The 16,357-nt window shown below is 44.8% G+C and overlaps 1 protein-coding gene and 2 non-coding genes across 3 annotated transcripts; 2 read left to right on the top strand and 1 right to left on the bottom strand.

Moving 5' to 3' along the window:
- Positions 1 to 214: 214 nt before the first annotated feature.
- On the bottom strand, positions 215 to 287 carry trnaf-gaa (transfer RNA phenylalanine (anticodon GAA)). Its single transcript has one exon. It is a non-coding gene; the product is annotated as a tRNA-Phe (tRNA).
- A 222-nt stretch (positions 288 to 509) lies between these two features.
- On the top strand, positions 510 to 583 carry trnan-guu (transfer RNA asparagine (anticodon GUU)). The gene has a single exon. It is a non-coding gene; the product is annotated as a tRNA-Asn (tRNA).
- A 99-nt stretch (positions 584 to 682) lies between these two features.
- On the top strand, positions 683 to 15,184 carry ndufs7 (NADH:ubiquinone oxidoreductase core subunit S7). The gene is made up of 8 exons (XM_055658960.1): positions 683 to 815; positions 7,171 to 7,207; positions 11,287 to 11,355; positions 11,767 to 11,884; positions 12,925 to 13,104; positions 14,001 to 14,047; positions 14,140 to 14,228; positions 14,951 to 15,184. The coding sequence occupies exons 1-8, from the start codon at positions 794 to 796 to the stop codon at positions 15,046 to 15,048; spliced, it is 660 nt and encodes a 219-aa protein (XP_055514935.1). The 5' UTR covers positions 683 to 793; the 3' UTR covers positions 15,049 to 15,184.
- Positions 15,185 to 16,357: the final 1,173 nt, after the last annotated feature.

Below are 16,357 nucleotides of genomic sequence, written 5' to 3'. Positions count from 1 at the left end.
TGCGTTATCTGATGGGATAAATTGCAGACTTGATTTTTTTAATCTCAAAATTTTGTAACATTGCTGGTACAGGGGCTTTCTGCTGAGTCTCCCCCTGTAAAATAATTTCCTGATTATAGTCCTAGGGATTCAAAGTTCGAATCTGGAGGTGAGTTTAAAAAGGCATTAAAGAATTCTTGCACAATTATGGCATCGTGAGGGTTATTAAAAGATTTGCCGAAACCCGGGATCGAACCAGGGACCTTTAGATCTTCAGTCTAACGCTCTCCCAACTGAGCTATTTCGGCACCATGTCGAGCAGTTGAGGATGCGGGGGTTATATGTGTGGACGGAGGCACCAATTGGACGCTTTATGCCTTGAATGGATCTGACCCAAAAGCGATGATGATCCCTGATGGCCAGTGGCCGGAGAAGGGAGTTGGACCATGAACGCGGCGGCCCCTCGGCTTCGGCCTCGGCCTCCATGCGCCGGTTTATCAGGCGGTTCCCGGACCATTGCCAACAGGTCGGTCTCTGTGGCGCAATCGGTTAGCGCGTTCGGCTGTTAACCGAAAGGTTGGTGGTTCGAGCCCACCCAGGGACGGGCGTCTGCTTTTACACTCCTATATTTTATAGTCGTTATCATTTCTAGCGTTGTTATAACAACAAAATCAACACTAAATTAATTTGGAGTGGTTTGGTTTTCTGTCGAGCATAACGTTCTCCTACGGAGACTGTGCACGGTTTTGCCCGCCCGCCCGGAACCTTCATTCAGCTCCTTAAGGGAGGGGAAGGCGGTCGGGTGGCGCTCAAGATGGCGGCGCTCAAGCTGGGCGGTGAGTGCGTTGGTCGCCGGCGCCTTTACCGGCGGTTGTTGCAGCGCGGCGATGCCCAGAGGCGGTGTCTGGGGGCCCGGGGTCTGGGGCGGGAGGGGGGGAGTTGATGGGGGCCTCTCCCGGCTGGCGGGCGATGCCCGGGGGGCCAAGGCCGCTGCCCTGACTGACCTTGAGGGCGACGGGGAGGTGTGTCCGCTCAACGGCTCCCAAACCCCCCCCCCCCTCCCCTCTCCCCCCCCCTCCCCCCCCCCCTCTCTCCCATCTCTCCCCCCCCCCTCTCCTCTCCCCCTCACCCCCCCCCCCCTCCCCTCTCCCCCCCCCCCCTCTCCTCTCCCCATCCCCCTCCCCTCTCTCCCTCCCCCCCCCCCTCTCCCCTCTCTCCTCTCCCCCCCCCTCCCCCTCTCCCCCTCCCCCTCTTCCCCCCCCCCCTCTTCCCCCTCCCCCCCTCCCCCTCTTCCCCCCCCTCCCCTCCCCCCCTTCCCCCCCCCCCTCTTCCCCCCCCCCTCCTCCCCCCTCCCCTCCCCCCCCCCCCCCCCCCCTCCCCCCCCCTTCCCCCCCCCCTCTTCCCCCGAATCCAGGGTGACCGGTGGCTCTGTGGTGCCCTGCTGTCACAGAGTGATACAGTGTGGAAACAGGCCCTTCGGCCCAATTTGCCCACACCGAGAAGTAGTCTCTCCCCTCCCCCCCCCCCCCCCCCCCCCGCCGGTGGCCCCGTCAGCAATAGGACAGACAGTGAGGATGTTGATCCTTTGCAGTAGGTTTATCAGAATGATAGACGCAAGTTTAAATTACTAATGCAGTTTGGGGATAGGCACAATGTACTGAAGTAACTCAGCGGGCCAGGCAGCATCCATGGAGAAAAAGGGTGGCATTACAGGTCAGGATCTTCTTTCAGAGACTACATTCTACCTCCACCCCAAAATCCACAAGCAAACAGTCTGAAGAAGGGTCCTGACCTGAAATATCATCCACCCTTTTTCTCCAGAGATGCTGCCTGACCCACTGAGTTACTTCAGCACTTTGTGTCTACCTTCGTCGTAAACCAGCATCTGCAGTTCCTCCCTACACAAGTTGAAGTTAATTCAGAGATCAACAAATTGATTGTAAGCACAAGGTACTGCATATGCTGATTTACAAACAAAGACACAAAGTGCTAGAGTAACTCAGCGAGTCAGACAGCATCGCTGGAGAAAAAAGATGAGTGATCTTTCAAGTCGGGACCTTTCTCAGATTGTTTTGTGGATTATGGGGAGGAGGTACATTAACAAAATAAAAAGCAGTCTGAAGAAAGATCCTGAACTGAAATGTTACCCATCCGTTTTCTCCAGAGATGCTGCCTGACCTGTTGATTACTCCAGCACTTTGTGTCTATCTTCGGTATAAATTAGCATTTGCAGTTTCTATATTTTACCAGAAAGATACCTGGATTAGAGAGTAGACGCGAGGAACTGCAGATGCTGGTTTACCAAAACAAAATGTTCTGGAGTAACTCAGCGGGCCAGGCATCATCTCTGTAGAACATGGGAAGGTGATGTTTTGAGTCGGACCCTTCTTCTGAAGATGCTGCCTGACCCAGTGAGTTGCACCAGCACTTTCTGTGTCCTTTTTCTTGGATTAGGGGATATTAGCTGCATAGAGCAGACTTGCATTGTTTTCTCTAGAGTGTTGGAGGCCTAATAGAAATGTATAAAATAATACGAATCATTGATAGATTAGATAATCAGAACTTTTTTTTCTAGGGTAGAAATGTCAAAGACTAGATGGCATAGTTAGTTTTAAGGTCAAAGGGGCAAAGTTTAAACGAGATAAATGTGTAGGGCAAATTTTTTAACACGAAAAGGCATGAGTGCCTGAAGCGTCCTGCCAGGTGTGGTGATGTAGGTTAATGGCTTAGTGGCCTTTAAGAGGCTTTTAGATTGGAGCATGATATGCGGGAAAAGGATATGAATCACGTGCAGGCAGATGAGAATAGTTTGGCATCATGTTCAACCCAGGCATTGTGTGCTGTGCTGTTCTAAAGGTCCCAGCGCTATTTTGAGGGAGATTGTTATGTAGCTCTCTCCACTCTCCTGGCCAGTGCTTCTCATAGTCATAATCATACACCTCGGTAACAGGCCTTGTGGCCCAACTTGCCTGTGCCAACCAAGCTGTCCCATCTACACTAGTCCCACCTGCCCCTCTTCACCTATATCACACTAACCTTCTCTTTCACATACATGTCCAAAAGTCTTTTAAATATTGTTATAGAACCTGCCTCGACTACCTCCTCTGGCAGGTCGTTTCATATACCCACCACCAGTGGAAAAGTTGCCCCTTAAATCTGTCCCCCTCACAAATGTATGTCCTCTGGTTCTTGAATCCCCTACTCTGGATAAAAGACTCTGTGCATTAATCCTATCCCTCTCATGATTTTATACACCCCTACAAGATTATCTTTCTGCCTCCTGCACTCCAAAGAATAAGGTCCTGGCTTGCTAAACCTCTCCCAACCCAGGCCCTCAAGTCCTGGAAATATCCTCGTAAACCTCTGCACTCTTTCCAGTTTAACAACATCCATCCTCTGGCAGGATGCCCAAAGCTGCAAATGCAGCCTCACAGTGGTATTATATAATTATAATATTGTATCCAAACGTTTATACTCAACACCCTGATTGGTGAAGGTCAATATACCAAAAGCCTTTTTGACCACCCTATCTACCTGTGACGCCCCTTTCATGGAGCTATGTTACTGCACTCCTAGATCCGTCTGCTCTCTACAGTACTCCTCAAAGCCCTGACATTCACTGTAAAGGTCCTGCCCTAGCTTGTCTTCCCAAAATTTAATACCTCACACTTATTTGCAATAAACTCAGATATTAGTTTATTGCAGATAAGTATATAGTATATTAGCCATTCCTCAGCCTACTTGCAAACTGACCAAGATCTAGCTGTAATTTCCGATAACCATGTTCGCTATCTACAATACCACCCACTTTGGTGTCCTCTGCAAACTTTCCAGTAATACCTTGCCTTCTAAGTCATCATCCAAATGGATGATATAAACTATAAACAGTAATGGATCCAGGACCACTTCCTGAGACACACCACTAGTCACAGGCCTCCAGTATTAAAAACAATCTTCTACCATCACCCTCTGCTTCCTTCCATCAAGACAATTTTCTATCCAGTTTGCTAGCTCTCCATGTCCTATGCAATCTAACCTTCCAGAGCAATCTACTATGCAGAACTTTATCAAATGCCTTGTTGATGTCTATATAGCCAACATCTATGGCTTTGCCTCAATCAACCTTTTTGGTTGCCTCTGCAAAAAATGCAATCAGAGTTGTAATACACAATCTCCCACATACAAACCATGTTGATCATTTATAATCAGTCCCTGTATATCAAAATGTGTATATATTATCCCTCAGAATCTTCTCAGGTAACCCAAGTGTAGATGGGACATGTTGATTGGTGTGGGCAAGTGGCCCCAAGCCCCTGTTTCCACACTTTATGACCTTTTGACTCTAACTTGCGTATCACAGATGTTAGGCTCGCTGGTCTATAGTTCCCAGGCTTTTCCTTGCAGCCGTTTTTAAATAGAAGCACAACATTTGCAACCCTCCAGTATTCCGGCACCTCACCCGTATCTAATGATGATTTGTATATCTCAGCCAGGGCAATGACAATTTCTTCTCTAGCTTCCCACAGAGTCCTTAGATATATCTGATCAGGCCTGGGAAATGTATCTACCTTTGTAAGCCATAGGACCTCCAGCACCTTCATCGTAATATGGACTGTCCTCCAGACATCTCTATTAACTGTCCCAAGTTCCCTGTTTTTCATATCTTTCCCTACGATAACAAGAGGAGAAATTCCCATTGAAGGCGTTGACTAATTCCTACAGCTCCACAAAGAAATTACTACTTTGGTTTCTGAAGGGCCCTGTTCTCTTTCCCTTAAAGTAATTATAAAATCTCATTGGATTTTTCTTGATATCAAATGCCTGTTTTTTCATCTTTCCTTTTTCCTCCTTGTATCCTGTAAGTATGCACCTCATATCCTGAAACTCCTCCAGGGATGCACAATCCCAGCTGCCTAAACCTGGCCCATGCCTCCTTATTTTTCCTGACAAGAGCATTATTTATCCAGGCTTCCTCACCCCCCCCCCCCCCCCCCCCCCCCCCCCCCCCCCCTTGCCAAACACTCCCCCCCCCCCCCCCCCCCCCCCCCCCCCCCCCCCCCTCCCCAAGTCATCGCATTATAAAGATCGTTTCTCTCGGCTTTATTACATTTCTGTTGGAGGGAGCTTGCACTGGGCGACGACACTCCAATTGTCTGGAGTGTTTATAAAGGTGCTGCAGAAATGCAAACCTTCATTTTCTGCGACACTCGTGTCAGGCAGCAACATTTTGAAAGAATTTGAATTGGCTTTTGGGGTTTTGAGTGTGTACTCGGAATCCACCTGGTTTTTGTTTACTGCATCTCCATGCCTTTAACTTTTTGCTCGGAGATCTCCCCATATCATTACTGCATTTCCAACATTTATCCACTTTCCTTCAAAAGATTTAGGTTTATTCTTGTTGTGTGTGCCAAGGTACAATGAAAAGCGTTGTTTTACAGACTCAAAAGGTGATGCAGTGTGGAAACAGGCCCTTCGGCCCAACTTGCCCACACGCCAATATGTCCCAGCTACACTAGTCCCACATACCAGCATTTGGTCCATATCCCTCCAAACCTGTCCTATCCATGTACCTGTCTAACTGCTTCTTAAATGTTGGGATAGTCCTTGCCTCAACTACCTTCTCTGGCAGCTTGTTCTATACATACACCACCCTTTGTGTGAACATGTTCCCCCTCTGGGCAAGAGGCTCTGTCTTGCATGCTATCCAAGCAAATCTGATAATACTATACATAAATAAAGTCAAACTCAAGTACAATAGATGGAGCAAAGGCAAAGATACAGAATATATGCAGTTCTGAATATTGTAGCTCATCAGTCCAATGTCTGTGTTGGGTAGAGGTGAATCGATCGCTACCCCAGCTTATGGTAAAATGTTGCTAATGTCTCTGCTTCAATTATATTCTGTGCTAAAATATTTCCTGCTCCACATACTCTTTCAGTAAACAAGTTTATCATCCCAACATGACAGTGCAGTGGTCGAGCTGCTGTCAGCTCCAGAGACTTGGGTTTGTTTCTTACTACGGGTGCTGTCTGTGTGGAGTTTAAATTCTCCCTGTGACCACGTGGCTATTCTTTAAGTGTTCCAGTTTCCTCCCACACTCCAAAGATGTGCTGGTTTGTAGATAAATTGGCTTCTGTAAATTGGCCCATGTGTGTAGGACATAGAATTAGTGTGTGGGTGATCAATGGTCGGCACGGATTCTATGGGCCGAAGGGCCTGTTTGCATACGTATCTTTAAATTAAACTCTAAACTTAAAATCAATATATCCTAAAGCAACTTCTTCTCGTATCTTTTCACTGCCCCTGGTTCAGTGCTCCACGCTGATGGATAATGATTCTTTAAAAAAACTGCCCTTTATGCATTGCAACATAATTGTTGCTGTGGCAACTAGATACGCTTTGTAATTTTCAAAATCTACCACAATGTACAAATACTTGTGTTATATTTTAACTAGAGAGGTGGATATTCTGTGTAAACCTGATTTATAATATTTTCCCATCAAAATTTGATTATTAATACATTCTGCATCTGCCACTAATTCAGTTAGAGAATTTATTTGGGATGAAATGTTTTATCAGTAACATTTGTGGAGACAGAATTTATAATGCAGAGTTTAAATTGAACCACAAAAGGAATTTTAAGAGTATTTAGAAATTGCAAGGGTGCAAGACAATATAATTGCGTAAACCATTGTAATGAATTGAAAGATACAGCGTGAGAACAGGCCCTTCGGCCCACCAAGTCTACGCTGACCAACGATCAGCTGTTCACACTAGTTTGGTGTTATCCCACTTGCTCATCCACTCTCTACACACTAGGAGCAATTTGCGGAGGGCAATTAAATGATAAAGCCTGTATGTTTTTGGGATATCGGAGGAAACCCTATACGGTCACAGGCCACATCTAACTCCCTCTTAAATATAGCAATGATAAAGCCTGTATGTTTTTGGGATGTCGGAGGAAACCCATACGGTCACAGGGAGAACGTGCCAACTCCACACAGATAGCACCCATAGTCAGGATCAAGCCCAGATCACATGCGCTGAGACTGTGCTGCCCAATCAAGAGATTTTGGTAGAGTGTGAATAAATGTGAATAGTCTGGAACTTAAAAGCCATGATGAAAACTCAATTTCCTATTGAGATTGCTACTGCTTTAATTGTGTCTTTTCCCAACTTTCTTCTTTCAGCCCTGCGCCTTGGCAAGTTCGTGACCTTTGTCTCCAGGTAAATCCACAATCCTTGCTTTACTTTACCTCTGCCCTAAAAAGCTGATCAATATGAATTACTGACCTTTATGGCAGTATAAGCAATGACAACAAAGTTTAGATGTCTTCTGGCCTCGGATTAAAAATTAAACTAATAATCTTTTAGGTTATCTCCAGGATGCTGTGCTGGGATTTGGGAATTTCAAATTCTTAAATGGATATTTTTAAGGCAGAAATTGACAGATTCTTGATAAGTATGGGAGTTAGGGCATTATGGAGAGAGAGCAGGAAAATGGGGTTGCGGGGGAAAAATAGACCAGCTATGATTGAATGGCAGGGGAGACTTGAAGGGCCGAATGGCCTAATTCTGCTCCTTTGACATGAGGCGTGATTGAATGGCGGAGTTGATTCGATGTGTCGAATGCCCTAATTCTGATCCTGTGACATGGACATCAACAAATGAACAATTTCCTTCAAATCCAGTCCATGGTAATGAGAAATAACGAATCAAGGGAAGCATTTTTTTTAATGAAAGCTCGTTGCACAAACCACATCGTTCACCATTGGAAACAAAATGACCTTGCATTCGAGGATCATATCTTGGGACGTTCACGTTTAGGTTTATTATTGTCATGTGTACCAAAATATGGTGAAAAGCTTTGTTTGCGTGCTCCGATAGACAATAGAGGGGAACATTACAGCACAGGATAGGGCCCTTTGGCCCACAATGTTTCTGACGATCATAATGCCAAGTTGGTTAGGCAGCATCTATAGAGAGCAAAGGAAATAGGCAATGTTTCGACACGAAACGTTGCCTATTTCCTTCGCTCCATAGATGCTGCCTCACCCGCTGAGTTTCTCCAGCATTTTTGTCTACCTTCGATTTTCCAGCATCTACAGTTCCTTTATAAACATAATGCCAAGCTGAACTGTTCTTATCTGCCTGTGTATAATTTCCCTCTATTCCCTGCACTTCCATGTGCCTATCTAAAAGCCTCTTAAACGTCACTATCATGTCTGCCTCCACCACCGCCACTGGCAATGTGTACGAGGCGACCACTGCTTTCTGCGTTTAAAAAAAAAACTTGCCCTGCGCTTCTCCATTAAAATTTCCTCCTTTCACCTCTGCGATGCCCTCTAGTGATGGAAATTTCCACCCTGGGGAAAAAGGTTCTAACTGTGCAATCTAATCAAATCAGATAATACTATACGTAAATGCATTCGAGCCAAAGTTTGATTACAGTGTTGGTTTTGCTATTCCAGTCCCCAAGAATTTGGGGGAGGATTGACCCTTTGTGCCCTTGACTGTTAGACCTCTTCAATTTGAATTTGAATTTTCTCTGACATGTTAAATAGTACTTGCTTGCGTCAATTTATTCACAACATTTAATAAAAGTCACATTAACAATCTGCGTGGGCTTTCTCCGGGCTCTCTGGTTTCCTACCACACTCCAAAAGTGCACAGTTTTGTAGGTTAATTGGCTTGGTATTGGTACTTGGTAGTAAATTGTCCCTAGTGTGTGTAGGATAGTGGTAGAGTGCAGGGATTGCTGGTCGGCGCAGACTCGGTGGACTGAAGGGCCTATTACCGAGCTGTATTTCTAAACTTAAAATAAAATAAACTAAACTAAGAGATATTTAATATACTGTCAAATAATAGGGAGATTTAAGGGTCTATCATTTTGATAGGATCAAAGGGTCTAAATATCTTTTATCTTGCTTGGTTCCACTTTTTTGATAAATTCTAAGATTCCTATAAAATCATCAGATAAAGTAAAAATTTAGTTCCCGAATAATTACTTTCATATCGTCTGCCTCAGATGTGCTCTGAAATGTTGCCCTCAGCAAGAACTTTGAATTCATTTTTTAACAGTTTCCTTTGTTTTAATTATCAGAGCCATAAATATGATGTTTGTTCTTGCGACTGTTTTAAATTGCGAAGATGGAGTCTTTTAATGAAAAATACGATGGTTATAATGTGATGTGCAATCTGGTTTTGTAGAATAGCTGGATCTGTACAATAATTTTCACATCCTGGGGATATCCCACAGCTCCCAATAACTTTTGGAATGCAATCATCTGTTACATAGCAATGCAGGCTGGTGGTGTATAGCATGAGTTTGATGACCCTTGGACTCTTTACTGGCTTTACCTTGCACTAAACTTTACTCCCTTATGTATCCATACACTGTAAATGGATCGATTGTAATCGCGTATTGTCTTTCTGCTGACTGGTTAGCACAAAACAAAAGCTTTTCACTGTACCTCGGTACACGTGACAATAAACTGAACTGAGTCTGCAAAGCCTAGTTAATTACTTCACCCTATTTATTTCAGGGTTATGTTTAGGATATGACTGTACTGATGATGGGACATATTCCCTAATGTTTGACACAAAGTGCTGGAATAACTGCAGGTCAGGCAACATCTCTGGAGAAAAGGGCTAGGTGACGTTTCTGTTGCCAGAGGACAGTTTCTCCCATAAGCTAGGGTTTAGTCACAATCCTCCAACCTTTTGTACCCTTTATCCTGTACGATGTGTACGATATGGACGGCTTGATTGTAATCATGTATACTCTTTTCCATGACAGTGTAGCACGCAACAAAAAGTTTCACTGTACCTCAGTACACAAGACAATAACAATAAACTAAACTAAACTCATTGCGACATTGGATCTTCTATGGAATGTAATGCTACAATGCTGAACATTATATTCTGCACCCTAGTATTTTATTCTTTGTTGAACTGCTGTACTTGTGTACGACTTGATTGTACCCATGTAGATAGTATGATCTGATTGATTTAGATCGCACACAAACAAAAGCTTTTCCCCTTATCTCGGTACACGTGACAATAATAAACCTGAAGTCAACGAATAATGTGGAATGAGTAATGTGAATGGAAGACCAGTTTCTTCAATCCAGCTAATTAATCATGATGGGCTCTATAATATTTCTGGAAGACAAACGTCTTTTACAAGACGTATAATGTATGCTGTTGGTGACGTACACTAACGTCGATGTTAATGCACATCATCACTGAGCTGGAATCCCACTCTTCAGCTCTCTGCTGCTGGATAGTTAGTGACCGCAGCCTGGGTTTAGTCCAGTGGCAAAGTCTTGATCACTGTTCAGAGTCTCCCTTAGATGGCGAAGCTGGACACAAACAAGATGCTGGAAATTCGATGACCAGAAAATATTTCAAATGCTCTACTGCAGGCAGCATCTTCTGAGTTCAAAATTAAGGCCCACCCTGAGTCAAACCCAGTGCAGTTCCTTCCTGCTCAACCTGAGGACCTGAGCTAAACCAAACATACCAATAAGGTTGGGCTCCATCAGGCTTGTGTGGAGTACCCCAGTTCAAACCTGTGCTGAGAGATTCGGAGCTGCCTTTGTTTCATGTGCAGCGCAAGAACAGCTTTCTCCATAAACATCCCCCTAAAATACTCCCAAATGTTCCCAGCATCTTCTGTTTTGATTCCAGGTGCTCCATCTGTGGGATCACCTGCTTCAGTTCATCCCAGAAGGCAGTCAGTTGAAGCTTTGTGCTGTATCCCCTTAAGTGGAGGTTTATTGTTATCACATGTACAGAGGTACAGAGAAAAGTTTTGTTTTACATGCCATTCGGATTCGATCAGATAATATACATAAATACAATCGTCAAACTCAAGTAGAGCAAAGGGGAAGATACAGAGTGCAGAATATAGTTCTCAGCATTGTAGCACATCAGTTCCATAGACAAAGTCTAACGCCTGCAATGGGGTAGAGGAGAATCGGCCAGTACCCTCGCATATGGAAGGGCTTTTCAGAAGCCTGATAACAGAAAGGAAGAAGCTGTTCCTGAGTCTGACAGTGTCCACTTTCAAGCTTCTGTGTCTGCTGGATGGGAGCAAAAAGAGGAAGAAATGTAGCTTTTTCCAGCTTTGTGCATTGCACCTTTGGTGAAATGCTTTAAGCCATGGAAACTAAGAGCTCAAACTGCCCTGCAGAAAATGTACTTCCGTGCAGGTACTTCTGTGTAGGAAATATCCTTAAGATCAATGCACAGCACACTGTGCATCTTGTTTGTCTATTACCTATCCTTTTTTTTCCTTTCAGACCCAGTTCACTTCTTGCTAATCAATCACGCTGTCTCCATCAGACCACAGTGACAGAAAATGCAAGCAGGTAAATTCAAGTATCATTTCTCCATATCCATTGGTTTCAAGAACATGTTGCAGCCCATCTCTCAATGTGACGACATGCGAGTTTGTAGTTTAGTCGGCCTCTCATAAAAAATCAATCCCACGTGTAGAGAATGGATGAGAAAATGGGATAACATAGATTCAGGCTGCTGATTAATTACAGTAGTTTAAAAGAAGACTCTCCACAGCATTCCTGAAGGATGGCTAATAAATGCTCGTATTACTAGCAGTGCACTTTGACCCATAAAGTTTAAAAAAAAAAAAAAAAAAAACCTCACCCCGTAATCCCCATTGTTATCTCAACTGAATTTGTATAATCGCCAACAAAGTGTCAGACTTCACTGCATTTCCTATTATTAAGGCTGTGAAAAGACGTGGAATTCTTTGTTTGCAGCTCCGCATTGGCAAAGGAATCGAGGGCTGCGTTGCCCTCCAAGAGATTCTCGCTTCCCAGCAACAAGGGGGAGTTTGTCATCACTAAACTGGACGACCTCGTCAACTGGGCACGACGAGTAAGTGTCGCCTTTGCAACCTGTCCCTTTACTTCCTGCAGAGAAAGATGACTCGGAGCCTGGTATTGAGTTACGTTTAGTTTATTGCCACGTGTACCGAGGCCCAGTGAAAAGCTTTTGTTGTGTGCTAACCAGTCAGCGGGACGACAATACATGATTACAGTCAAGCCATCCACAGTGAGTGTACAGATATATGATAAAGGGAATAACGTTTGGTGCAAGATCAAGTCCAGTAAAGTCCAATCAAAGATAGTCTGAGGGTCTCCAATGAGGTAGAAAGTAGCTCAGGACTGCTCTCTAGTTGTTGGTAGGATGGTTTAGTTGCCTAATAACAGCTGGGAAGAAACTATCCCTGAATCTGGACTTTCTCACTTCTATACTTTTTGACTGATGGGAGAGGGGAGAAGAGGGAGCGGTTGGGTTGCGACCTGTGTTGATTATGCTGGTCACCTCGCAGAGGCAGCATAGGGTGGAGTCAATGGAAGGGAGGTTGGTTTGGGATGTGTCCACAATTCTCTGCAATTTCTTGTGTTTTCGGATGGAGCTGTTCCCAAGCCATGCTGTGATACATCCTGATTAAAATGCTCTCTACGGCGCACCTGTAGAAGTTGGTGGGAGTTGTTGGGGACTTGTCAAACCTCCTATCCCTTCTAAGGAAGTAAAGGCATTGGTGTGCATTCTTGGCCATTACTTCAATATGAGTGGTCTCAGCACCTGGGCCAGGTACCTGATCCACGTTTCCATTTATAGCCACGTTGGAATCTGATTGTACTGATGAACCCCCTGTATATCTTAATGAAGTATTTTGGACCAATTCCCAAAGATAAAATACTTTTTTTCCGATCCCATTTCTCAAAGGGAAAAGCTTGTCCACATCAACTCTGTCTATCCCTCTCATCATTTTAAAGACCTCTATCAGGTCCCCCCTTAACCTTCTGCACTCCAGAGAATAAAGACCTAACTTATTCAACCTACCTCTGTAACTTAGTTGTTGTTCAGTCGCAAGTGTATCACAGCTTTATTTTTAAATTAACTTTCAGAGTTCTCTGTGGCCCATGACATTTGGGCTGGCCTGCTGCGCTGTAGAAATGATGCACATGGCAGCGCCAAGGTACGACATGGACAGGTTTGGCATTGTCTTCCGTGCCAGTCCCCGGCAATCGGATGTTATGATCGTGGCCGGCACTCTCACAAACAAAATGGCTCCCGCCCTTCGCAAGGTAACCTCAGCGATTGAGGGATTCTTCTTGTGTTTCGTTTTTTAGTTTAGTTTAGTTTATCGATACACCGCGGAAACAGACCATTCGGCCCACCGTGTCCGCGTCGACCAGCGATCCCCGCACACAAACACTATCCTGCACACTGGGGACAATTTACAATTGTAACAAAGCCAATTCATAAGATTAGGAGCAGAATTAGGCCATTCGGCCCATCATCTACTCTGCCATTCAATCATGGCTGATCTAACACTCCCTCCTAACCCCATTCTCCTGCCTTCTCCCCATAACCTCTGACACCCGTACTAATCAAGAATCTATCTATCTCTTCCTTAAATATATCCACTGACTTGGCCTCCACAGCCTTCTGTGGCAAAGAATTCCACAGATTCACCATCCAATTAACTTGCACCCCTGTACGTCTTTGGAGGGTGGGAGGAAACCGGAGCTCCCAAAGAAAACCCACTCTGGTCACGGGGAGTACGTACAAACTCCACACAGACAGCACCTGTGGTCAGGATCGATCCCGAATCTCTGGCGCTGTGAGGCAGCAGCTCTACTGCTGCGGCACCGTGCCGCCCAGCGGTGCGCGTTCTTTCTGCTCGCGTCCTTCTCCAGCACGTAAATATCAAGATGCTGAAAAGCTGCAACCATAGCAGAGTAAGCTAGAGAAATGTGCAGTGGAGAGGCCAGTCAGTGAATGAAGGAGAGAATGTCAGTGTCAGAATCCTCGTGTCAATGTGACAATGGCCAATGGGTCATATTTTGAGCTTGGTGCTGTTATTTTCTACAAAAATGAGCCTCTGTTAGATCAGTCCCAATAGATAAATATTGATAAACCAACAAACTATTACACAATTCGAGGTGAATTCTGATTCACATATCACTGTGTTGTACAGGTTTACGATCAGATGCCTGAACCTCGCTATGTGGTCTCCATGGGCAGGTGAGAATACTAACTACAGCTTGGATTTTTCAACATACTTTCATCTTTATGGCATGGAAGATAACGTTCCACTATGTTTCTGTTCCACGCAGCTGTGCAAATGGTGGCGGGTATTACCATTACTCCTACGCTGTGGTGAGGGGCTGCGACAGAATTGTGCCAGTGGATATTTATGTCCCAGGTAAGTACTATTGATCATTGGAAAATTGTCACAGGTTGTACTGTATGACTCTGCCTTCTGTAGCAGTAAGAAAACGGGGACATGAAGTTATAAGGAATAGTAGATGCAGAGGGCGGCACAGTGGTGCAGCTGGTTGAGCTACAGTTTCTCTGCCCCAGAGACCCAGCTTCGACTCAGACTTCGGGTGCTGCCTTTGTGGAGTTAGCACGCGTTTAGGTTTCCTCTAGGTGCTCCAGTTTCATCCCACATCCCAAAGATGTGCGAGTTTGTGGGTTAACTGGCCTCTGAATTGTCTGACTGGTGCAAAAGTGGGGTAACGTAGAACTAGTGTGAACGGGTGATCGATGGTCGACGTGGCCTTGATGGGCCGAAGGACCAGTTTCCATGCTGTATCTACTTATCAATCAATCAATCAGTGCAAAGTACAGAGCAAAGTGATCTCCTGCCCTCAGTGTTCCCAATCCTGGACCTGATTGAAAGATTATGTGTTAACACATGCATCAACCGAGTAGACCAGTGACATGCGGGGGGAAGGGGGAAATTAAATTCAATGTGTGATAACTTCATGAAACCAAGCAATTCTGGAAGCTTGGTAGAAGAGGACTAGACAGAGAAGAATGGTTGTGTCTCCAATCAAAGTAAATTCCTTACAATGTGTTGCTATTCCCCTTTTAAGCTATTGAATGCAATTTATCTGGTAACTGATGTCCCTTTCACCATAGGCTGCCCACCCACAGCAGAAGCACTTCTGTATGGATTGCTGCAGCTTCAGAAGAAAATAAAGAGGGAAAGAAGGATAAGCGTCTGGTATCGGAAATAAATAGACGGTATAACTGCTGCCTGTATTTATGAAGTTTGTAGATTAATGATCTGATTCTGTGGTGGAGAGTGATCGCTTTACATTGTGATATCATCTATAACGACGTCTTATAAATATCTGTTTCAAAGTTGAAGAATTTCTATGGCTTTCTCTTTGTATATTTTTGATTTTCTGTTCTGAGGCAATTGTAGGTTCAATAATTTCCGACATTTAAAACCAACAACACTTGGTATCAGTGGTGTTTCCTTGACCTTTATTGTTCCTTTCCCTTTGTCGTGGATTCTTGGATTCCAGTAGATAAGATTAGAAATGTTTCGAGAGTAATGGGACAAACGCGGGCAGGTGGGATGAGTGTCATAGCGTCATACGGTGTGGAAACAGGCCCCTTGGCCTAACTTGCCCACACTGACCAACATGTCCCATCTACACTAGTAGTGCGGCATGGTGGCACAGCGGTAGAGTTGATGCCTCACAGCACCAGAGACCCGGTTCGATCCTGACTACGGATGCGTGTCTACGTTCTCCGTAACCAGCATGGGTTTTCTCTGGGATCTCCAGTTTCCTCCCACATTGCAAAGACGTACAGGTTTGTAAGGTAATTGTCTAGGTATAATTCTAAATTGTCCCTAGTGTGTGTGGGGTAGTGTAAGAGTGTGGGGATCGCTGGTCAGCGTGCTCTCGGGTGGCCGAAGGGCTTGTTTCTGTGCTGTAAACTAAACTAGTCCCACCTGCTGGTGTTTGGCCCATACCCCTATAAACTTGTCCTATCCATGTACATATCCAAATGTTTCTTAAACATTGCAATTGAAGCTGCCTCAACTACCTCCTCCAGCAGCTCATTCAATACACCCACCATCCTTGATGTTGAAAGGTTACCCTTCAGTTTCCCATTAAATCTTCTCCCCCCCCACCCCCTCACCGTAAACCTGTGTCCTCTGGTTCTCGATTCCCCTACTTTGGGCAAGGGACTGTGTTTAGTGTAGATGGGGCACGTTGGCAAGTTGAGCCCATTTCCATGCAGTATCACTCTATACTGATGTAATAGTTTTCCCAGTAATCTCCCTGACGTACTAGAAATGTGTTTAACATAGACTGGGCGCATTACCCTTTCCCACCTTTTGAGAATTGGGAAAAAGTCCAGTCTGTGTCACAAATAACATTGGCAGCAAGGAACCAGAGTGCTGTGAATGCTTTGGCTGTCGAAAGCTAGCAAAGAGAAATGCCTGGGGAATTGCAGCTAGTTCGTCACCTAGATGAGTAATCGAGACGAGATACCAAATTTATATGCAAGAAAGATGATGCCACAATA

This window comes from Leucoraja erinacea, chromosome 29 (assembly GCF_028641065.1).
Source record: "Leucoraja erinacea ecotype New England chromosome 29, Leri_hhj_1, whole genome shotgun sequence".
NCBI classification, from domain to species: Eukaryota; Metazoa; Chordata; class Chondrichthyes; order Rajiformes; family Rajidae; genus Leucoraja; species Leucoraja erinaceus.
Note: the sequence above shows the minus strand (reverse complement) of the source record. Positions and strands in the feature narration are given on the sequence as shown.

Coding starts and splice junctions, on each gene's coding strand:
- ndufs7 (XM_055658960.1), top strand. CDS start 794: ATGGCGGCGCTCAAGCTGGGCG. Junction 11,885..12,924: donor TCGTCAACTGGGCACGACGA/GTAAGTGTCGCC, acceptor ATTAACTTTCAG/AGTTCTCTGTGGCCCATGAC. Junction 13,105..14,000: donor TGGCTCCCGCCCTTCGCAAG/GTAACCTCAGCG, acceptor TGTGTTGTACAG/GTTTACGATCAGATGCCTGA.